Genomic DNA, 24,815 nt, shown 5'->3' on the forward strand with positions numbered 1-24,815 from the left:
AGCACTTAGTCTGGAAAGGTACCCAGTCGCTTAACATTCCAGCATCTCCAGCTAAGACTGCTCACCACCACAGATGGGGGAATAGCTCTGGTATTTCTGAGATTGTTTTAACCAGATTCACCAATGCTGCGTTAGAAAACGCTCCTTCTGAACCAGTCCATTAGTAACAGCTCACTTCTCATTCATCTTCAAATCACAAAACAAAAAGCACCAGAAAGAAGCAGAATTTCACAGGAAAATGTAAAATAAAGCTGTCTTCTCAAGTTGTGTGCGAGAGGCATAGAAATCGCATGCACTCTCCCGTTTTAACATGACGTTTTTTTGTCTTGCAGTTTTGTATTGCTGTTTTGATCCTCTAAACCTGCATGTCAGTGCCGATACACACACTCATTCACACTCTGCTACACCTGTGCTGTAATCTCACTTTTTCCAAGTGTGAAGGATTATAGGCAGACATTTCATTTCTTAGACTATGACACAAGTGGTAGTTACCTCTCTCTCTGTCTGTTGCTGCCTTCACATCCTCTTCTGCTCGGGTAGCATCTTTAAAACTTTTGCTGCTGGAACTTGTCACTAAACTTTGTGTCAGTCGCATCTGACAGGGTGCTTTTATTGGGGGCTTCTAAAGGCAGAAGCAAATGGACGGGCAATTACGTTTATGGGCAGTTTGAGGTGACATCCCTGCATATTGGATGGTCTTTTAAATAGGAGTCATCAGCCACAATGGTTCTCCCAGAGATGAAAACAAAAACAAGGGGGCTATTTCAACCGCCAACATAATGCCAATCCGCAACCCCACCCGTCTTCCTCTGTCTGCCAGAATGACTACGTGATTGGCCGCCCTACAACTCTATATATGAAGACAGGATGGATCTAGAACTGTTTTCTCAGCTCAACACAGCCACAGGCATTTCAGAGCTGTGATGTCATTTTGACCCTGACTAGGTTTATATTTACCCATCATGCCTTTGCACTTGGGGATTTATCTGAAAAAAGAAAGATGAAGGTTTTTAGGTGCTCTCTTTGTTCAGAATTTTATATAACCACCAATCAAACAATAGTACCCTCGTCATACAGACCCACCCAGTAATACAGCACATAGTATTTCTAAATCAGACTCCCAAGCTCACATAATCTAACATTCTCTTGGCAACATACACTGTAGTAAGCTAGAGACCAAACCCAGATGTGTGTCTCTGTATTGAGAAAGATAGTCATGGTTGTCATCAGGGATCACATCAGCTCCTCCTTTCCTCCCATAAAACACACACTATGATGATTAAAGCACACGGTTTCAACCTTCTTCTATAGCAGGGTAATCGTCCCAGTCGGACACACTGTATTCTGCTCTGTGGGCAGTGTATGGGGATTTACTCCACATTGCACTCAAATGGCAATTTACATGATGTGAAAGTGCAGTATAGGGTTTATACGGTGAAGATAAAGAAGAATTCAGATGAGGAGAGGCTACAATTTGATTCTTATATCTGTTTTACGGTCTAAACTTGTCATGGTCATTTCACTTTCATTTTGATGGTTTTTCCTACTGTCGTGTTTTTTGTCCTTTTCCTGCACTGCGCAGCTCTACAGGTCAAACGTGTAGCAGGGGCCTGAAACAAATTTCTCTCCGTGGTTTAGCTTTCCCACTATCATGACGAGCCTTTCAACAGCAAATTATTACACAGCAGCAAGAACGTGGGCTTTATGAGTGTCTTTGTGCGCCAAGGCAACATTGATAATGTAACTTATGATCATCCGATCTTATGATATGCATGTGTGACACTTCATAATAAGCTCTGACCTCTGACGCAAAGATCTGAATGAGAGACAGACAGCTGTATAAAGAGAACTGATGGAGTGTTAGGTGATTGTACAGAAAGATATTGAGGGAAGAGAGAAGTCTTGCGAAAAGATGCAGAGATAGAAATGAAACATCTTGCTCACAACTGATAAGAGTGAATAGAGTTGGCTTCCCAGCTGATGCTGTTCATGACAAATCAGGATGGAGGACATTTACCAAATACATTTTGTTAAGAAAAAAAGAATAGACACGAGCAGATACTAATAAATACAGTGAATAACTGTACGTCTCACTCTAAAACATCTCTGAAGCTCTTCTCAGTCATATGATCAGTGGGACACAAAAGCCCGACGTTTGATCTCATTACTGTAGGTTGCATGTGAAATCTGTAGTTATTATTCTACTGTTGCAGTCAATGTAAATAATTTTGGGTATGATAATCATCTAAATGCTTAAAATCTAAAAACGTGCAAACTGGGGCTTTGGTGAGGTGTCGGCTCTGCCTTTCTGTGTGTCCTAACAGTCTGTGTACCTCTGTTGATGAATTGTGATTTTTGTCTAATAATTAATGATACAAATTCAAGTGATATATTATAGCGTGGATGTTATTGTCAAGATTGGTCACCAGTAGTTTAGTATATATAACTGCCTGCCCTTGCTCTCTCTCAACAACTCTTTTCTCTATCCTTCCTGCGGCAGGGGGTGAACAGCATGTTCCAGGTGTTTCTGACGGGAAACAATTCAGAGTACTTCACCATCTCCCCCACAGCAGTACAGGGGCGTGCTGACATCAGGATGAGGGTGGCCATGCCACTGGACTATGAACAGATCCGCAGCTACAGCTTCTCTGTGAGTTTTAAACTTATTATCAGCGTTCTTACAGTGTGCATCTGAACAGTAACATGAGAGTGAATGCCGGGATGGACTCCAGTCCCTGTGACTCTGATAAGAATTATACGGTATGAAAGAATAACTGCATGAATGAACAAGTAATCAAATAATATACAGGGATCAGGAGAAGGGACACAACAGCCAGCATCCTTTCCACAACCCACAGCTTTCTAGCTAATACTTAAAAAGAAGTAGGATTCTTGCGGAGGAGCTCCACTGGCTGAACATGTTTTCCGTCACTGTTAATGTCCAACAGATCCGTTTTGTAAAGAGCTACATAGTAGAATAAGAGAAGGCAATCTTCTTTTGATGACCAAACATTCAGTTGTTGGAGACGGAGCAGCTACACTGTCCTTCTGTGAGACTGACCTTGAATGAGCTGTGGATCTCGCCTGATTTCTAAGCTACAAGACTGAATGTAGCTTCATTATGTTTCCTGCAACTTGTTTTTATTTGTTTGGACAAAAGTCTCAGTCAGATTGGGGCTATATCACTTTCTCAACACTGCAGAATTGTTTGAACAGTGAAATTGGTATTTTGTCACCCCAATTTACCCCTGAGCCGTTTACAGAACCAGAACCCTGGTTAATGTATAATACTCGATCTTAAACAAGCCAGGTCTTTATGACAGAAACGTCTTGGACACAATAGCAAAATCAAAAATGTGAAATATTCAGTGTAAATGAATCAATGTTAAACAATTGCTGTTTCTTCATTAACTGAACTGTGATGTCTGAGGCTATAATTAAATCTTTAGTGTATAACGTAATACCTGTTGTCTCTCCTCAGCTCTATGCCAATGAGTCCATGTCTGACCATGTGGGATTTGCCCGTGTCTTTATTGAGCTAATCAATGAGAATGATAACCGGCCCATCTTCAGCAGACCTCTGTACAACATCAGCCTCCCTGAAAACACACCCCCTGGTACCTCACTGTTGCGTATCTTGGTGAGTGTCTTAGAAAACCACTGTGAAGTGTTCATATAGCAGAGAATGTGATAGATTACTCAGAGAGCGGCTTCTTGTGATTTATTCCTGAAGATAAATTTCACTGGAATACAAAGAGATTACAATAAAAACCTGGCTTGCACTAGTAACTTTATGGGGCTTGTTTTATTGGGAATGAATCTTGGTGTGTTTGCCCCATGTGACCCAGTACTCTCTTGAGACTTTACCATATGAGTCGTGATTTATGGGGATTCAAGCAAGACTGCCTCAGACAAAAGCACAAATAAACACAAAAGAAAAACCAACTTACTTACAGTACTGGGTCACTGTTAGCCAACACTGAGATCTGGTGTATTTATGATGCTGAATGACCATGTTGGCAACTAATGCATGTCCTTAAAAACAGTCTCGGCTTGATCTTAAAAGCTGTTTCATACATAATATAATTATAATTTCAACATAATTATGCAAATTTCCTTAACAGCAGAATTACATATTTACTGCCGATGTAATAGTGAATTCCACTGAGGTAATGAAGGTTGAACTAACCACAACATGGTCAGAAGCTCAACCTGAACTACGTGTACAATCATTGTAGGAGTCCAGCAGTGTAATTGCTTGCTGTGTATTTCAATGTAGAGAATCATTTTGGCAGAATAAAGGATTCAAGTGATTACCCTCAAGCTGCAGCTCATAGCTCATACATGAAGTTTCATACACTTAGACTTATTTGCTAGTTGCAAAAAATGAAACCCATTACAGCATTACAGAAATATTAGTTTAAACTGGATTACTATTATTAGAGGATCTTAACATTTCTTAATTTTGATATTGGATTTATATTACAGATGTTGATAATAACGACAGGATGACTCTCATTAAAACTAATCCAATTAAGTTTCAAGAATTATTTCCAAAAATGATATAATATGAATCATTCCCTCCAGCTCTGTTAGCCGTTGTTTAGATTCTCACGGTTGAAGTGTCCTTGAGGTCACTCCACCTCATCATCTCCCACTATTCAGCAACGATCACCCTCAGTCACTGTCCTGACCAGCAGTCACTGCTTTGACCAGATCAGAAAAAATCTCCGACCATCTCCCTGTAACTCCGAATCATTATTCATTACCAGTCATTCCTGTGACAGAACGCCCACAACCCACTAGATACAAGTGCAACAAGCACAGTGTGAAAATCAATAGTGTTTATAGACAGGGTGCTCATGAAATGGAGATTTCAGGGCAGTCTAATACCCGATAACTCTGGCTGAGCTTGGCCTCGTGCTGCAGCGCGCGGCCCACCGTGGAATCCTGATGCTGGCCGTGGAGAGTGAACTGGCTGTAAATAGAAGGAGATGTGACGGCTCTCACTGAGGACCGCACTGGCATGGATGGCAGCACTCGTATATTATACACTGTTAGATGAGGGTTTCGATATTCTGACCTACACACACACACACACACACACACACACACACATACATACATACATACATACATACATACATACATACACAAAAACCCTCTGAGATGCCACTGGAGACAAACAAACATACAGATTCAACAGATGTTTCCCATACTCAGTTTGTTTGGCTCTGGGGCCGAGAAACACACACACACACACATACACACACGGACACAGTAGTAGACAACAATGTCCCTGAACACCCACAAGGTCAACACATGGCTAAAACCAAAGTCACTGGTAATTGCGGGCTTTTCTCCAAATGTTATCCCATAAGATTACCATTTACTATGTACGTGTAGCCGATGTGTATGTTCACTAATGTGTTTGCATGGACTTGTTTACCTATGTGGGTCTGTCGTAATTTGGTTCATTAGTAATTCAGACAGTAAGTTACAACGTTTGTAATCCAATGACAATAGCTGAGACTGTTTATTTATATGCTGCAGTCTGATCAAACAAGCCACAACCGCTTCACTCGTGGTTGTGTGAATAATGAGCGTTTTATTGTGGAATGGGCATCGCATCCGTGTGTTGTTTAAAACAACTTAGAAATTCTGTATTGAAGCACAGAAAGAGGTTCAATCCACCAGACTGTTGGTGTTCTGCTTCAAATTGTTCAGGCAGAAGTGGGGGTGGAAGTGGAGACATTATAAAGAGAATGACGTCCGTCTTGTAAATCTACAGTAAAAATTATTGTGTATGCAATAAATGTATAAATGTAAAACCAGCCTTAATAACATTCAGCGAGCTAGAACACTTTTCAACCCAATCCTGTGAGTCAGCGACCAGGTAAAATAATAACTTAACCTGTCCATCACCTCACTGTTAAGGACAAATGATGGCAAAGTGTGACAAAATGAAGGTGTAAGGCCCCTCACAACTTATTCTGTTATTGCAGGACTATTATTACATTTCTATTGAACTCAAGCTAATTTTATTCTGTACTTTATTTTACAGCTCTCTGTACTTGTGCTTTTAAGAGTCATTTGATTTGCTCAAATGCCGGGCACCTTTTCATTTTCCTAATACTCTGTGTACCTGTCTCACTCAGTCTTTTCCAGCAGCTCAAACTGTCTGCTTGTCTAAGTGCAGAGAACAACTCAAGGCAGTACAATATAACCAGATTGTTAGGCTGAGACCAGCCTCTCGGTGCTCTCTGTCAGATGGCTGTGAGGTGCAACAGATGGTGGCCAAATTATGTTTTAGTACCAAAAGGGAGGACAACTCTCTCATTCTTAGTCTCTCAAGGTGCTCTGGCCGGCCCTCCTCAATGTGTACACACACACACACACACACACACACACACACACACACACACACACACACACACACACACACACACACAAGTGAATTCATTAACAGAATAGTTAAACTGTTGGAAAATACACTTCTTTATATTCTTTGCTTAGAGCTGATTTCTGCCACTGTCATCACTCTCGTGTCTGTGCATTAACTATTTAACTAGAGGTGAGCAGCTCAGAAATACACCTACCGGCAGCTCTGAAGCTCACGGTTATGACAATAGTCCAGGAGGACACTGTGCACAGACAAGAAAAAGCTAAAGCACCAAACCACAACTGTTTTTTTGTTTTTTTGAGAGAGCTTTAGAGGTGCTGGTACTGAAGGAGGATTTATTTTCACCTCTGAACACAGAGCCAAGCTAGCTGTTTCCCCCTACTTCCAGTCTTTATGCCAAGCTAAGCTAATCAGCTACTGGCTCTGGCTTCATATTGAGCGTGTAGAGTGATATCAATCTTATCCTTTAGCTCTCAGAAAGAAAGTAATTAAACGTCTGTCCCAAAATGCCAAACTGTTCCTCTGAATAGTGTTGAAGGTCACCTTTGTAACTGTTGCCAATGTGTGTATTTTTGTGATTTTTAAGCCAAGTGTTTGGTCATTGAGATCAACTCTTGTCATAAGACATTGGTGAGTAAGTCAGCCATACTGAAGACAGAGTTTTGCATACAGTCTTAGAAAATAGTCATTTCTGGGCACAGTGACATCAGTTTAAATGAGTAAATTATCCTCGTAAGGCAATGTGGTGGACCTCATTGTATATCATACCAACAGCAGCAGAGAATCATCAAATTAAGTTTATGAGACTGATAATCGTTTCCCTCAAAATAAAGCAGTTACTTTCTAAAGATTAGTACATTGCTGTTTCTCAAGCATTTAAGTATTTCTGCAGTTGTGATCTCTATCAGTAATGTGGTGGAGGTGGTTTGCATGTGAAGAGGGTGGAGTCTGGATGATGTTTATATAATACTTTATACCTATGCTAATTGAAATTATGCATGTTGGTTCCCAGTTGTTTTTAAAAAGTGCCAAACAAGCAATCTGATAATGCAATTGAAAAGCTTTGTTTAGGTTAATATTCATAGCTCATCTGATCAGAGCTTATGTACAATGTTAGTCAATGCATTACTCAGTGCCCTCTCCTGCATCCCTGTGGATACTTACGCTTAACATACGAGTACACACACATACACGCACACAGAGGCAGTGGCTGTTTAATATTTATGGTCTGCAGCATTACTTATCATTATAAATATTTATTGTGATTTACTCTTTTGTCTGGGCCCTTTTCTCCCTTCTCTCCCTTTCTGTCTCTTCCTTACCCTGGAGACTTTAGACACCAGCAGCTGCTCGTATCAGTGGAATCACTCTGATCTCCTCTCTTTGGGTTTCAGAAAATTTGCCTTCTTTCATTTCTTATTTATTGTATGCCCTCGGTTATTGTTGTTTTTCCCCTTTCTTCGTTTTACCATTAGATTGCTAATGGTTTTCAGGTGTTGCATTGATTCACTCTGTGGTTCCCTGTCTGTTTCTGCTTGGATTACACTCTATCTAGCTCTGTCTACCCATCAATCTCTGCCTCAGAGGATATGTATGTTGAGGATGCGTGCAGGTCTAATATGCATATAGAAGTACAGTTTATCGTCACCCTATTTTCTTCTTATAGTTGGTCTTACCGCTATAAAATATATCAGATTCAGCATTGTTCTCGGGTTAGGGTCTACGTCTTCTACCAGTGCAGTGCTGTGTGTTTTATGGTCTCTGTGCAGATGCTGTATGTTTGAGGACTAAGGCACAATGATGAATGCTTCTCGCAGGAGGTTATAAATTACAGAGTGGAGGATGTTTTTGCTACCACCAATGTTTGGACAGGCCTTTATGGGGTAGTAGTCACAACACTAATTATAATTCATTATTCTAATAAAAGGGGTGAGACCCGGCTCTCTCCTGCTAGTGGTAGCTGACACAGAATCCCTGTTAATAACGGGGCGTTTATCATGGGTGTGATGACATTGTGAGACGGGGATGTGAAAGGTTGTGCCGGGCAGAGGACGAACAGGCGGGACCTGAAACTAAAGTCCGAACTTTCCCAAGGTTTGTTCACTGTCAGTTCTTGGTCATCTGTTAATCTATTTATCCCTTTCATTCAGACGATACTTATAAAAAAAAAAAATAAAAAAAATGCTCTTTACCACTGCAGCACTGAATGGTTAAAAGATGAGTTACAAGTCCAGATAAAACGACAATGGCTGCAACTACTGATTATTTCCCCTAATGCTCAATCTGACGGTTACTGTCTCAGCTACTTGATGACTCTTTAGTCTTTGAAACGTCACAGTTTCCTAAGGCCCGAGAGGAGGCTTTCAAATTGTTTTTCAAAACCCAAAATGTTCAGTTTACATCGATATAACACAGAAAATCATAACATAATTGAGAAGCTGGAACCAAAAAACTGCTTACTAGTGTTCACTGTATGTGACTGTGTCATCTCTTTACGTCAGCCCTGCTCCCTTAACACGTAACCAGAGAATGGATGCCATAAACATCCACACAGGCTTGCTTTGTCCTCTCCCTTGTATTCAGTGTCTCGCTGTATTGCACTCTTTACTCTTTATCATTTTCTCCATCCTCCCTGTGCTTCTGCTAATCTCATTTCTTCATCACTGAGGACAGAGGCAGAGAGAGAGAGAAAGAGAGAGAGAAAGAGAGAGAGAGAGGGGGAGGACCAAGGCCTCTTGGCAAAGTGAAGCTGCCAGCCAGAGAGCTCTGCATTAAGTCTTTTCACTGGCAGCTGAAACTATCTCCAGATTATGCCCACAATACGGTCCTCTCTCCTTCTCTCTCTCTCTCTCTCTCTCCATCTCTCTCCGCCTCTTTTCTTCGTATTCCAGAGGTAACAGCTGTTTTTTCTCAAGTGTTTCACATGTGGTTGGAATAATTATAAAGTGGCTGTGCGTGCAAGCAAACGGTAGAATTTATCTTGCAAGCTGTCACAGTGTGCTGTAAAGACATCCACTCCACTTTATTGAACTCTTCTTGTACAAAGGTATACATTGTTAAAAAAGTGTTTTTTTTCTCTCTCTCTCTCTCCCCTGCTCTCCCTCTGTCTTGCTGTTATCTGGGTGGTCAGGAGATAATCGAAACAGGCTGTTCAATCCTGTCGGCGGGCAGCAGTCGCTGTGAGCACCCCCACCTGCTTGTTAATGGTTTAGAGGTATAAAGTAGTCGTAAACGTACATTCACCATCGCCATTACGCTAAAGTGTCCGCAGTAAACACACAGCTCCCATCAACCCCCGCAGGTGCTCTAGGTCACAGCTGGGGGACTGGCGCGAGATGCGAGTAGGTCCTTGTTTGATCCAAGTGGGTGAGGGATTTTTTAAATCCCTGCTAAAGAGGTTTGAGTTTTTGCGTCATTTCACACAGCTTTAGCTGTACATGCATGAGAACATATAAATTCACTCACATTTAGTCTAGTCACAGGAGTGTCGTGTGTGATCATCAACTGGACACGTCTCGGGAAAGCCCCAGTGTGGTGTCAGAGTTTCTGTGCATTTTCCAGGCTGCTGCTCCGCTCGGAGTCTTGCTCTGTCGTATTGATCAGAAGTACAAACAGGCTCGGCGAAGTCCCGTGGCAATTTGTGTACATAGAGACAGAGACTGAGACGGTCACTGAGAGGAGAGGGAAGACAAACACCATAAAAAAAAAAGGTCATGCTCTCAGTTTCCTCTTCCTTGTTGTATTGTGACTCTTGTCCTCCCAAAAACATTTTGATGCTATTTTTCAAAACCAAGTGCTTGATCAGTTAAATCCCCTCGCTTTATGGAAGCTGCAATGGAAGAGGCAAAATCCACAGTTCAGTGTTAATATGTATTCTGAAGCTCAGCTATGAGGCTTCAGCAGATTTAGCAGATTGACCGAGGACTGTGGATTGTCATAAGATGAAATAGTGTTGGGAAGGGATTTCTTTGTGGCTAGACAAGAGGGAAAATCACAGCCATCAATAACTGTATAAATGTATATACAAACATGTCAGTATAGCTGTAAACACGGACTTGAGAATAATTGAACCTTTACTTAAATCTACAAGAAAACTCTTTTCATTTCATTTTATTTTTGTAAACTGAGGATTATTGAACAGACGTGATTTGAAGAAAATCATTTACTCTAGTGCTGTAAACTGTGATACGCAGCCGGTTCAGACTGGTGTGTCTCACCCTGAATTTCCATTTGATTCCCGCGGTGCCTGTGAGTTCAGCAGCAGCAGCGAACTTCCACACTTCTTATCCAGCGGCACTTCGTTTTGCTGACATGACGTACTGCTTAAATATGTAAATGCATCCAGCATGTATGACCGATGTTCTACTTTGTGCTTCTCAAACACATATACAGTACAGTATGCGGAGTGTTAACACGGAGGGGTGCTTACATGTAACTGCTCTCTGTATCCTTGCATGGCATTGGCAAGGATTGACCTATGATCTTGTCGTGGAAACAGAAAAGAGGCACAGAGCCTTTAAAGGAGCCCGCATGAGTGGAGCTAACCAGAGCTGAGGAACCGAAGCTGATGAAGATAACCTGACAACCGTCTCTTCATCATTCTCTCCCCTACAATGATTGTCAGAAACTGGACATCTTCACTCTGGTGGTGTGTGTGTGTGTGTGTGTGTGTGTGTGCGTGTGTGTGCGTGTGTGTGTGTGTGTGGGTGTATGTTTGTTATCTATTCTTTGTGGTTGTGTTTAGGTGTGAAACACTAAGACACAGGAGGTTGTCTGTGTTTGGACTGGGGGTCATCTCTATTTTGACAGCAGGCTTTGACAGCCAGTAATTGGTTTCCTTTTTCTGTGCCTCTCAAAGCTCCTGCAGAAAAAGCAATTTTAGGAGCCAATCAATTCAAATTCCAGCTCACTCAAGATAGAAAAGCCTGTGCAGCTTTAACCTCCCTCGCTGTCCACGAGATAGCTGGGCTGATAATCTGCTCCTGTACCCTCTCAACCCAACCCTAGCCTACAGACATACACACACACACACACTACCCCTGTCTCTCTGTCACCGATGAGGGGAAGCTCTCATTTCTGCTTTCTCTTGAAAGCAATTGAGTGTGATAATAGGAGTTTATACTGTAAGTGGATGGGGTGCATATTTACCTCAAGAATGAACCTGGAAACAACGTGCATCTCTGTCCGTGTGTATCCTTTCCACATGCACACAAACATATGCGCCCACATGCACACTATACTTTGCATACAAAAACACTCGGTACATGCATCCAATCACCACACACATTCGGTCACACTTGCATTAACAGGTATGCAGACACACAAATGAGTGCACCGGTACACAGGTACACCCACATCAATACCACACACACAGCTGTGTTTGCCTGCCGGCTTCTCCTCTCTGATGGGAAGAAACACATCATTTAACCAAACTGGTCAACTGAGAACTAATTTCTCTTTTGTAGTTACTGCCTGAGGTCCCTAGGGTTTGCAGAGTTTATATTGGCAATCAGCAGTGCACTGACTCTTTGTGCAGAAACTCCTTAACAACTTAGTTTGGATTTTGATCAGAACACTAACTCTGATACCTCAGTGCTCTGCTGAGGGGAGATTTTCACCGCTTCAGTCCGGGCCCAGTGTTTATCTACAACACATAGTGCCATTATCTCATCTCTGGGTGTCCTGACAGTAAGAGAACAGCTAATCAACCAAAATGGTTTCATACGATCTCGGTCAATGGCAAGCGCTCACAGCAAAGTGCAACCTCCATACTTCTTTTGATTCTCGTAACTCGTCTCTTTTCAGGTATTTTTTTGGAGAGTCCCTTGAAAGTGATGTTTTATGAATCCATTAGCTTTGCTTATTTGGCATGAAAAGTATTTATTGCTGTGAATCATTTCTGTACTTTAAATACTTGTTGTAATTGTAAGTGAGGTTGTTAGGCACATTAGTTAGGCACACTGCCCAGCTTTATTTCCATGTCATTTCTCTCCTCATTAAATCGCATACACATTCTCTCTCTGTGCAACCTACCTCACCAACTTTTACATCACCTCCAACTCCCCAACCAAAAAAAAGTTTAAGCCTCCATGGCAACAGGGGCAAATGTACAATACCCTAGCGTCAAGGATCCGGCCCCATGGTGTTAAATTACAGCAAATCCCTGACCAATCTCGTCCGTCCATCTGCTGCGAGCCTTCTGTGTCTAAAGTTGAAAGTCTTTGGCAAGCAGTTGGCAAAGTGACTGGGCTGATGTACTGTCATGGTGATCGTTTGGTGGGAGAAAGGAGCGAGTCGGTGAATGATTTGGGGGGGGGGGGCAGAAAAGATGGCTATCGTCTTTCTGTCTTTATTCCTCTCTCTCTCTCTCTCTCTGTCTGTCTGTCTGTCTCTCTCTCTCTCCTCCTCCTCTGTCTGCCGTCGTGGCGAGAGGGGCTTGGCCATAGAAGCAGAGGCAGTATTAGCTCCCAGGCTGAGCCTGGCTCCTGTCACTGCCTCGATAGCTGTCACGCTAACACCCCCACCACTATCATTGGAGCACTTATGGGCCTGTCAGTCACCTGGGAGAGAGGGAGCAAAGGAGGGAGAGAGGCGTCAAGGGAGAAGAGTGTGCCGAGGGAGATATGTAGAGGAGAGTGGAGACAGTGGAGACGGAGGCGGAGCTCAGGTTGCAGAGGAAACTGGGGTAAAGACAGAAGGAAAAAGGGAAAGATAAAGGAGGAAGAGGAGGAGGAGGAGGAGGGAGGGATGGGTTAGAATGCAAAAGAGTGAGGGGGGTGAGAGTTGAGTGGCATTAAATGATGAGGTCATCGAGACACGATAGATGAAAAAGGTTAATATAAGAACCTGACTGGAGTCACAAGTATTTAGTGTCCTACTCTCTGCCCATTGAGCAGGATGTGCCTCAGTGCACTTGATAACAAAGCGAGGGCCATTTGGACATTAAAAAGAAACATTGATTCACCATCCAGGACGATGTGGTGGAGGCTCTCTGTGAAATTACGGGCTCGAACTTAACAGCATGGTGTAATTTTTAGAAGGGGGGGGGGGGGGGGACACATTGATAGCTGCAGCCGTTGTTCCATCTGTGAGCGGCGTCATAGACGAGCATCAACACACACAGACACACAAACACGTATCCATCAACGCATCCGATTTAGAAGGCATAGATATTCCCCAACACACTCAAATGTGCACACAGATATCCACATCACAGTCAAAAAAGGAGCAGTTGAGTATTAATTAACATATATTCTACATATTTTTCAACACATATTAGCCACATGCAAATAAAGCATGGGCCCTACACACACGAGCACAGGCCGACATAACAAGGTTGGTATCAGGGCATCACTGAATCACATTGACCGGCATTGTGGTTGACAGAGCAGGCTGCAGACACGTTTGGCCCTTAAACTGACTGCAGAGCCACTGAAGTGAAACTCTATTACAACAGCCTCTCCAGCCGCGATCCATCAGCGCCAACACAACACCCCGTGTGTACGCGCCAGTACATGTGTGCACATGCGCACGCATATGTTTACAAAGACGGATTGCGGTAAAGTGGCATTTCATAAAGAACAAGATTCCTGAAAGTGTTGTTCTTTATGTGGCATTTGTTTGACACCCCTTTTTATCTGCAAAACATATGACAGCAGTTGTTGCTGCTTTTAAGGCAGTGGCGGGTCATGCGGGTGAGGAAAATGTATCAGTTCTCCCATCAGATTGAATCCAGTCAACACCTCCGGAGAGCGAAGCGTGGCTTGCATGTTTTATCATAAAGTCATACCGTCATAGGCAGCTGTTGGAGTGAGAAATTTAGGAGGCTGAGCAAAACTCAGTCATGAGAGATTATTTCATGCAGCTATTCGGATTCATCTTGTCAGTAAATACAGTGTTGTTAACCTCACACAAGCACATGTACACAAAAGCACAAATGTATACAGAGGAATAATATAATAACAGTTACACTTAACATGAAATGGGAAGAAACGTCTGTTACTCTGCTGTACTGAACTTCTGGTTGTCACAAAATCACAATTTCATCTCACTCGTTACAAACCAAGTCACAGCACTTTGTCGCTGGCACATTGTGCCTGCATGTGGTAACTATCAGGACAGCATGAACTCTCCTCACTTCAGTTTTCACAATAGCATTTAAAAAAGGCAACAACACTTGATCACACACTTAACAAGACAACATCTTGATTGAAGTGCTCAGCACATTTTTACCCCCCTCATGAAACACATTTGCATATTAATCCTGAAAGGGATGAAATTTAACAGGTGAAGCAAAAATAAACATAGATGAGAAAAAAAAAAATTTCAGGATGAAAAGCAAAACTGAAGCTGAATGTGCCTTAAAACTTTATAAGGAAGTTAACATGATTTTGAAAATTAAATTTTTTGTCTCTACTGTACAGGCTACAGACGGAGACGCAGGCACCTTTGGGATTGTGCGTTACTACTTCAGTGACGAGCCGGACCAGTAAGATACAGTTACACAGACATACTCGAACAGTCCACACAAACACACAGCCACAATCAATTTTTCATGTATCTGGCCGCCGGTGAACGACTGTACTGCACTGTTAGTGCCACACGGCCCTGCCAGAGACAGCTGAGCTACAACGATATCTGGCACTTTCCTTTACATCTGCTCCCTTCAGGCCACAAACCAACAGAATCACAGACAAAGTAAAACACACACTCACATTAACCATGTGTTCTTGTTTGGTTTATTTTGTCATTTGTTGCATTTAACTAGAATGACAAGATTCTGAACAGTCATCGTTTGATGCATTGTAATGGGCCTTTTATTAAGCCTCTATGAGAAAGCATTAACTCTTCAGTATATCTCACTAGCAGATAAAAGAAGTACAATAAAACTCAACAGTGGAACAAATACAGATCAGTGAGCCCCTCCAAACCACATCCACACTTTTTTATCTGACGTCTGATGTAGAATGTCAATGTTCTTATAACAATAAACTTTAACACGTTATAACGTAATAAGTTAAACGATAATAATCCTCCCCATATTTGTTGAGGTTACCTGCCTCCAATTTCTCTTCTTTTTTTCTTTTTTTCTTTCTTTTTGTCCAGGTTTTCATTGGACGATGAGACGGGCTGGGTCATTCTGCGGGCCAGACTCGACTATGAGTTGATGCGGCGTTTCACACTGACCGTGCTGGCGAGGGACGGCGGCGGAGAGGAGACCACGGGGAGGATCCGTGTCAATGTGTTGGATGTCAATGACAATGCACCACTCTTCCAGAAGGAGGCGTACGTGGGCTCTCTGAGAGAGAACGAACAGGCCGTCCAGCCGGTGGCTCGAGTCAGGGTGAGACGTGACTAAAAAAAAACACGCACTTACTTATAGTTATTGTAAATTATTGATTTAAGATTAAAATATTCCTGTAGTACTTTTGTACATAACAGTATGTACACATGTACAGTTTTACTAACATCTGCCACAGAGGATCTCATCCTGACTCTAACGCTGCCAGTCATCAGACTCACAATCCTTTGGTTTGCTGCCCTTCTCCTCTTCCTTCCTGTTTTTCCTCTGTTTTACTATAATCATGGAGTCGTGTGTTTGTGTGTTTGTGTGAAGAACAGGTTGCCCCGCTGTGTTGGTCATCAGTCACTGCCACACGAAAAGGCAGAGGTACACAGGCACAATGGTAACTAATGGCTCAGCGTTTCCTTTGATTGAGCTCTGGAGAGAAATGCTATTATGTCCCTTGTGGCAGCAGGTACAGCGGTGACTTACCCTGCCCCAGTGCACCGCGGTGCCTCGCGTTTACGTTGTGGGAGTTGAGCTGAGGACCCGGCTCAACGCTTGGCTCCCTGTGTTTGATTAGTCTGAGCTAACTTTAAACGCCGCTGATATTAAACCAGTCGCACAATTCTGTGTGTCAGCGATATGCCCTGGAATCTACAATACACACACACACACACACAAATACACAAGAACACACACACCTACTCACACGCTACCCCGAAAACAGGCAGAGAAGGAGGAGAGAGGAAAAAGACTGAAATAGATAGAGGGAGAGGATGTGTTGTGAGAGACAAAGCAAAGAGAGGCTTTTCAGCTGTTTGCTTCTTTCTTCTTCCAAACAATGCCTGGGAGGTGTGTGCCTCCTACTACAGTACTTATGCTTTCCAACAGCTAAACCTTTTTCCTCATTTTCTCCACACTTCTGATTCCTTCACTTCCTTTGCCGCTCATCTATTTGATTTGCTGCCCCCAACTCTTCTTACCTTTTGAGTGGTAAATGACAATCTAATATGAAAGTATTTGTCGAAATGTGATATAGGAACGAGTCTGGAAGAGAAAAACGCAGCTGACTGCGTTGTGGGGGAAGAAAGGTATTGCTTACTCAACGTTTTGGCATTAAATCAAAGAGTAGATGTATGCGTGTTACGGAGAGATATAAGTGAGTGTTTCTGACAACCTGTCCAGCCTCTAATGATGCCAGTGAGGCCCAGTAGACTCTCCTCACAGCCGGAGGACTCATGTTTAAGTTCCTGCCAACTCAAGAATAATGAGGGGGTGTCATCATTGTTGTTGTGGATTAGCCCTGCAAAGTATGGTTTCATCTGTCCTCTGCCTGCTTGGCTTGTCTTGGCTCGGTTGGTGTTCATCCAGTATTGACGCCTGCGTCACTAATAGCCAGAATCAGCCTTAATCTGTCCAATAATATGCCATCACTGACTGACGGCTTCCTGGCTTCACACATGCACAGACCCACACGCACCCATGCTGTGGAAACATACACATATAAATATTAGCGCTGTCTACCGCAGCATCTGTCCTGTCACCCTGTATGTTTTCTTATGCTACTCACTCAAAACTTCCTCTCTCTGTGGACTGTTGACTGTCACTGAGACATACGCTAAAGGCAGCACCATCCTCCACTCTCCCACCCCTGTCTGCCCACCCACAGGCTACAGATGAGGATTCTCCTCCCAACAACCTTCTGACATACACCATCACTTCAGCCTCAGCCTTCCTCAATTTCTTCAGCATTGTCATGGTGGAGGGCTACGCAGGTACACTCACCTCTAGGAGCATGAAGCTGCAATCTTTGATACGGTTGATTATTCCATTTACAATATTGTCAGGGACGTTGTGGATGTTCAGACCAGCTAAACTCACATTTTAAGTTGAGCGTAACCTGTTTACACTCGTATCATTTTTGTTTGTTGTTTGCTATTTGACCTAAAACTAAGCAGTGATGTTGCTGTAGATCACATACAGCACAAAACCTCACCTTTCTCCATCTGTGCCCCCCCCCTCACCAGTGATCAGTGTGACCAGGCCTCTCGACTACGAGCAGGTTCCCAAAGGGATGATCTACTTGACAGTAATGGCCAAAGATGGGGGAAACCCAGCCCTGAACAGCACCGTCACTGTCACAGTGGAGGTGATTGTAAGTAAGACCCTGCAACATGCACATGGACACATACACATTTACACGGATACACACACCTTAGTACTTTTATGAATGGTCACATCTAAAACAGAATGAAAATATTAAACCGAAACAACTTCACTGCAGTCTCTGTCAGCACTTTCCAACAATCTATGGGCCTTACCCAAATATAATCTTCTACAATCATATTCAAGCTGTGAGAGATCTTTTCTACAAGCTGGTACTTAGTTAGTTAGTATCTCCAGATTGTGGTCAAATTTACAGCCCACCTTAATAACAATACACATACACTTGTCTTCTGTTCTTATTAAAAGTGACAACATGTGGTGTGTTAGCTGTAAAGTTTAAAAACACATTAAAATCCCTCTTGTACAGTTTGATGACAGGATATATAACCCAGGGATGTTTATAACTTCTCACAGATGAAAAGATGTATGAAATGATGTCCCTACTGTCATGTCTTGCCATATACTTTGTTCAGTGCAAGTATTCAGAAGTCTTGCTTTATCTATAAAAAATTAGGAGGTTCATAATGATTTCACAGTATTACTAAGAGGAAGACATATTTTCCCTGTAAGGGAAACCACTCCAGTGTTCTTGCTACTAGTAGATGTTATTTGATGTTTAATGTCACTGATATGGATCAGAGGGTTAGATAAATGTTCTCAGAAACAAAAACATTTTCAGAGTCAGACCCCAGCCACTGCAGTGTAATTTCATTTCTTACACAGAGCTCACTGAGGTCGGGACAGTCTGACCAAATCCTCAAACCGGCAGAGCCAGCGTCCATTTTTCATTCATTATCATTGTTCCACATGTCCAGCCTATGGGACAATCTCTTAGCACTACAGATACACGAACAACCGTATTTTTAAAAATACATGGTCCGTTACATATTTTTGCTACACAACTATTACTGGTATCCCAGCGGTCCTCAACCGCAGTGCAGATCCACCTGTATTCAGTCACTAGATGAACCCTTTTCCATGTCAGTGAAATGACAGGCTTTTTATGAAATCCATGCACTGATTGAAAAATTGTAAAATAAAATGTTATGAATAATTGTGAATTCATCTTTAATGAATGGATGTTGAAAACAATACCAACACTACTGCTGTGGCCGGTAATCAGTATAAAAACCAGTACCTCGCAGGATGCAAATTGATCCCTTATGCTCATACTGGCGTGTAATGGAGTCTTCTTCATGTTTGCTGATATATGTTGCAGCTCTCTGTTGTCCATGTATTTTGTGTTTATATTTATTCCCAATACTGTAATTAAGGCTACGAAATTTGTGTACAGTTATAGAAGATTCTTGTCTTCACTGCCATTGTTAGTGTTTTTTTTTTTTTTGCAAAAATCCTTTGAACCTTCCTAATTATGTGACAGTGTTTGTTTGTTTTTTTGGTGCTTAAAAAGTTAAAAACTTGTTGTTGATAGCCCTTTTCCTCTTAGCTGAGAATCTTTTCTAATTCACACATTTTTTTTTTTGTAAATCCTCAAGCTTTTTCAGAAAATATTTAATGACTCTCTTGTTGCCGCGGCAGACACACCCTGTGACAAAATCCTTACAGTCTCCCCACGTTCAAAGGCACGATCTCCAAACTTTTACAGGAACCTTTTCATTTAACTTCCCCCCCAGATGTGACTCTGAAAAACTTTGGGGTCTAAGACTTGTGCCCTCAGAGGAACTTGTGGAGCTGTTACATCTTATGTTCTGAATAAAGACTAAGCTGTCTTTCACTTATCTAAATGCTGATCCAGTGTGTGACAGGTGTCAGCCAGCTCATGCTGGATTGTAACACATGTCTTCGACTTCACTTACATATTGCGTTTCATTATTCTATATTATTATGAGTACCTTTTGATCCATGTCTGACTGCAGCTTTGTTTGCATTTTTATCACAGACTGTGCAGCTATCTGAGCTTCCAGTTCGCTTGCTTTTGTCAGACTTATCGCTAAATGTCTTATTTTAAGGCAGTGGAAAAAGTCACAGCCATCTGCGCGCGCACATACACACACACACACACACACACACAGAGATAGAGAAACAGTGGTTCAGAGATGGTTTAACATATTAAAGACTTAAAAAAAGAAGATACTCTGCTACAAGATATTGCTGCTGTTTCTGTTGCATGTTTCCCTGCAGCCTGATTGCATTTCATTTAGATTTTCTCTTCCCTAAATCTTATGTGCTATTTTCCCATGTATGCCATGTTACTTACACTATGTTTTTCCATATCTGTGTCTAAATTATCGTTTGATCCAAAACATGATATATGTCAACAAGCTCATAACTAGTTACATAATGTCTTTTTATTGTTATTTGTTAAGACCGTGGATTTTTTTGAAACTACTTTTTGGCACATGTTCAAATACTGCGTTTTTTTTTTTTTTTTTTTTGCTGTTCTATATTACCACAGTAGTATGCAGTCATGTACCTTATACCTATCACAATTAGCGATAACACATGTTGCTACATTGCATTGCTGATTTTGCATCCACTTGCATCCATCTTTGATTATTGAGGGATCTAATTTTAAGACATTAGTCATTAGTCTTGCCCTGACACTCACACACAATAGATCACAAATGATTTATTGTATAGACAGTAGAAGTTTGTCGTTTCTGGTGTATTTCTGTTACACTGTGAGAATCTTACTCTGCAGTTTTGAGAAGGTCCCGATGGAATTAATCTAAAGCCTCTGTAACACACGGTGAACTCACCGTATAACAGACTGTGTCAAGTGTTATCCTTTAAATGATTTTGTCTGTTTCTTTGCTTTTCTTTTCATGTTTGAATAGTTAACGTGAATGTTTTTTTTTTTTGTTTTTTTTTTTCTAAGATACTATAAATACAGCAGTAAAAGTATAATGAGCAGCCAGAGCTCATAACAAGGATCTCTCCTGGCTCTTAAGATCATTTCCCCTGATAGACATCCATTATAGATGGAACTTTTTCGTCATAAAAGAAGAAATGACAGAGTAGAATAGATGAATCCAGCTGGAATATTCTTTGATATGCAAGGGCAGAAAGCATATCTATATACATTCTACATGATGGAGAAATACTGTGTTAAACAATGAAGAGATCTATGCTAGAATGCTAAAACCAACAGGGAGAGATGTGCACAATTCTGTATTCCCTCTATGTCTCCGTATCTCTCTCTCTGTCCTCCACAGTGTCGTGACTCACACCACAGGGGTTTATCAGTCACTGGCAGCAATACACACACACAATGCTTTGCACCAGTGTAACACAGAGCCCAGATAGATAATGGTGCCAGTGACTGTTGTTTAAGTGTTAACATTTCTCAGCAGCTCAAACAGTGGGGAGCCTCTCTGCAAATAGCCACACAACTGGATGCGTTGGTATGAAATAGAGTCTAATTCAATGAGTGGGAGGTTGTGAGAAATATAAATGCTCTGGGGAAGTCCATATGACAGTGGATGCCGTTCCATGTTGTAGGCATGGCTGTCTAATTACAGGTCTTGATCAGCCTTTGTATGAGGTAATTCCATCAATGATAATGTTTAATTTGATTTCCTTGTCTGTTATTCAGATTTTGCATGATTCCAGTAGTCTGTAGTAGTAAGTTATCTCAGCTAATTGCATTTACTGTTTAATGAACTGACTAGCTATCGTCTAAGAGATACTACTACTACCACTGTGTAACTATTTTAAAACATTTTGCGCTCCGCCATCTCTTAATTCCCACATATGTTATTTTCAGTGCTAATGTGTGATGACAGCTTCAAACCCTTTTTAGTTTCTATTTTTTAAGCATCATTTGCATTTTCACATTGTTTAGCTCATTGATTTGAGCTGTTGTTGATGTTTATACCTCCTCCAGGATGAAAATGACAACCCACCAGAGTTCAGCAAGCCGTCCTACATCGTCAAAATCCCAGAGAACATTATTGCTGGTGAGTCAGTTTATACATTTGGGGTTACAGTTTAGTTGCTACAATGCATTTTTCTGGTCTGTACAACCAACACAGCACTTAAACACTCCAAACAGATTATAGTGTGTAGCATATACATTTTCCTCTTATTTCAATTGCTTTACTATTAGCGTATTCACCAATAGCTCTGCTTTCTTGGGGGCATATTTTTATGTTTTATCTTATTTGCTTCCTCTGGCCTCTACTGTCTTATTTGTCGTGATTTTGCATAATGTTTTAAAATGCTCAGTAAGAATGCAGGGTGTTGACTATTCAAGGCGAAATCACCGGCTGCTATATTCATTCTCATGCATGCATTCAGAAGACTCTTTTATCCCAGACAATAGATTAGTTTCTGTCGCTACAGGGAAATGAGATATTTGACCGCCCCTTTCTCTCTCTGAGCTCCAGCTGACAGACGCTGGGCACTTTTTGTGTTTCGGACCCGATTTTGAAGGAGCACATAGCTCGGGCCAGGGCTGAGGTTTAGAGGACTATGGCTAAAGTGCTTGGCCGAGCTTGGCTGAGCTGGGGGCCTAAGGCTTGGGCTACAAGGCTGAGCTCAGGGCTAGCCCTGCGGCTCTGGCTAGCCTCTCATCCCCCTGCCTGCCTGAGTATTGATCAGGACTGTGCCAAGTATGGGCTGTGCCAAACAAGCTGATAATCCACTAATCCATAAACCCACTCACTGCCATGCCATCAGTTGAGCTGTGGATGGGGGCGGTGAAGAAATTAGCTCTGTGAATGCCATTTCAGTCTGTCTCTGCAGCTTGCCTCTGTCTGTCTTTCCTCTTTACTAGACTTCACATATTTTCCCATGACTCTGTCTCTCAGTTCATTTTTTCCCTTCTTTTCCTTCCTTTTTCTCCCACTCTGTGAGTTGTAACTTTCTCTCTGTCTCACTCACTTCATCCCTCTCTCTCCTCCACAGGGGCAACTGTGCTGCTTGTGAATGCTACTGATTTGGACGCCTCCCGGGAGTTTGGCCAGGCCTCACTCATCTACTCCCTGGAGGGCTCCTCTCAGTTCCGTCTCAACTCGCGCTCAGGTAGGTGTGGTGTGTGCGTGCGTGCGTGCGTGTGTGTGTGTGTGTGTGTGCGCGTGCGTGTGTGCGTGCGTGCGTGCATGTATGCACACACACAAACATGTGCAAGTGTGTGTATTTTACTCTTCTTTTATTCTTGTAATTGAGATATAATTATTAAGATTTGATTGAATTTTGAATTTGAGTTGAGATTAATCTTTTTTTTTTTAAATAATTTTGCTTTCATACTTTGCTTGAAAATTAAGTTAAGTATCTCTGTTTATTTAGATCTGTGTCTGAAATACCGTTTTCCTTTTATGGCTCTTTACTTTGCTTATATTCACATTATGACTGGTTTTGCTTATATCGCGTTCCCTACCGCTCAGTTTGGAGACTTTAAAGAGCTGTTTGTAAATCTGAGGTGATTCATTCTGACTTTTAACTCAATTCATCCTGACATGAGAAGCTGCTTTGTAATGGCACCTGCCCATCATTCGGGTGCCCTGGTTGGTGCATTTTTTTTTTTTTTTTTTTTTTATACATGTTTTTGATCTGATTCCATGTGGGTTTCAGGAGAGATCACCACCACAGCCCTGCTGGACCGAGAACTGAAGTCAGAGTACATCCTGATAGTCAGAGCAGTAGATGGAGGGGTGGGCCCTCAGCAGAAGACTGGCATCGCCACGGTAACAGCTTTGTTGCCATCATTCATATGATCCCACGTGGAGGTCACAGAAAACACAAATTTACTAATCCTAATCCTTCTGGGTATAATTAGATTCTGTTGAACGTGCGGTATATCTTCTACTATTTTTGGTTTGGTCGTGATGGTCCAAGGTCTTTTATATAACTGACATCATATATGTCATTTCTCATTGACCTTAATTTCCCTCTCCCCCACTTTTTTTTTAGGTGAACATTACTATCCTGGACATCAATGACAACGCACCTGTGTGGAAGGATGAGCCATACAATGCAAACGTAGTGGAGATGAGCCCAATAAACACAGATGTTATCTCTGTGAGTGCACCTTGCCCAACTTGGAGAACTTTACCTGGTTGATTAGCTGGCAATTAATTAAATGGTCATGTGAACAACACGAATGAACACACCGGAACAATAATTCCAGCGTTTGTTGTTTATTTCGAGTATGATTGGTCGTGCTTGAAGCATTTGGAATCAACTAACTGAAATGTTGGCTTCTACTCTTTGTACTCAAATGTAGAAAGAACCCAAGTATCCTTGAGTGGTGCTTTTTGGATTTATTGATTTTAAGCTGTGATTACTCTGACTTTGCAAACTTGAATCAGGCAAAAGGTGTGGGTTTTAATAAAAGTGCTTGGTTTCAGAGCAGAGTGATCAAAGAGTCTGGATCATTTTCACTGGAAGATCATTAAAGACATACTGTACATGAAAACAGGGCATTTTGAGGGGTGTATCGGCGTTCATACTCCTCCCCTATTGATGGACAAATAGTCATTATTATATATGTAATCACAAAGTAAACACTCTAATATTACCCCAAACTCTCTCATTGTCCTGTTGGTGTCTTTGGCAATGTGTTGTTGTTAATTAAGTCCTGATTGTCCATTAATTAAAGAGGCGTCAGTGAGTGTAATTAAGGGAGTCCGATTGCTAATTAAAATGTAGCCTGCAGTCATACGCATAGGAAATTATTCAGCTGCGAGGCATAGAAGGAAGCGAGAACCCATCTTGCGGAGCAAGAGAGTGGAATGGAGAAATGGTGAGGAAAGGGAAATGAAAGATACAAGTGTTGCGCTGCTAAAATGTTGCTACATTTTCCACTTATTCCTGTTCTCTTGTAGCCATTCCTCAGTTTAGTTCATTCATGGTGCATCCAGTGATGCGATGCATACTGTATGTGACTCTCTGCGCTCAGTGGACAGACACTGTTGCCCCTATGACCATTTTTCAATAAAATGGACCACCCAGGCTTACAGTCCTGTAATTGGCCCCAGTGTAGTTCTGGCCCAGCCA

General features: G+C 41.9%; 1 protein-coding gene across 2 annotated transcripts in view; it reads left to right on the top strand.

Moving 5' to 3' along the window:
• The window catches only part of cdh23 (cadherin-related 23), a 162,871-nt gene that overhangs the window by 93,286 nt on the left and 44,770 nt on the right, over positions 1 to 24,815 (top strand). For both annotated transcript variants that reach the window (XM_056394811.1, XM_056394810.1), the window contains exons 12-21: positions 2,501 to 2,650; positions 3,482 to 3,640; positions 14,827 to 14,891; positions 15,509 to 15,746; positions 17,359 to 17,464; positions 17,717 to 17,844; positions 21,703 to 21,775; positions 22,725 to 22,841; positions 23,391 to 23,503; positions 23,730 to 23,837. In XM_056394811.1, coding sequence (XP_056250786.1) covers positions 2,501 to 2,650; positions 3,482 to 3,640; positions 14,827 to 14,891; positions 15,509 to 15,746; positions 17,359 to 17,464; positions 17,717 to 17,844; positions 21,703 to 21,775; positions 22,725 to 22,841; positions 23,391 to 23,503; positions 23,730 to 23,837 — 1,257 coding nt within the window. The remainder of the gene's footprint in view (positions 1 to 2,500; positions 2,651 to 3,481; positions 3,641 to 14,826; positions 14,892 to 15,508; positions 15,747 to 17,358; positions 17,465 to 17,716; positions 17,845 to 21,702; positions 21,776 to 22,724; positions 22,842 to 23,390; positions 23,504 to 23,729; positions 23,838 to 24,815) is intronic.

The sequence above is a fragment of the Seriola aureovittata genome, chromosome 14 (assembly GCF_021018895.1).
Source record: "Seriola aureovittata isolate HTS-2021-v1 ecotype China chromosome 14, ASM2101889v1, whole genome shotgun sequence".
NCBI lineage: Eukaryota > Metazoa > Chordata > Actinopteri > Carangiformes > Carangidae > Seriola > Seriola aureovittata.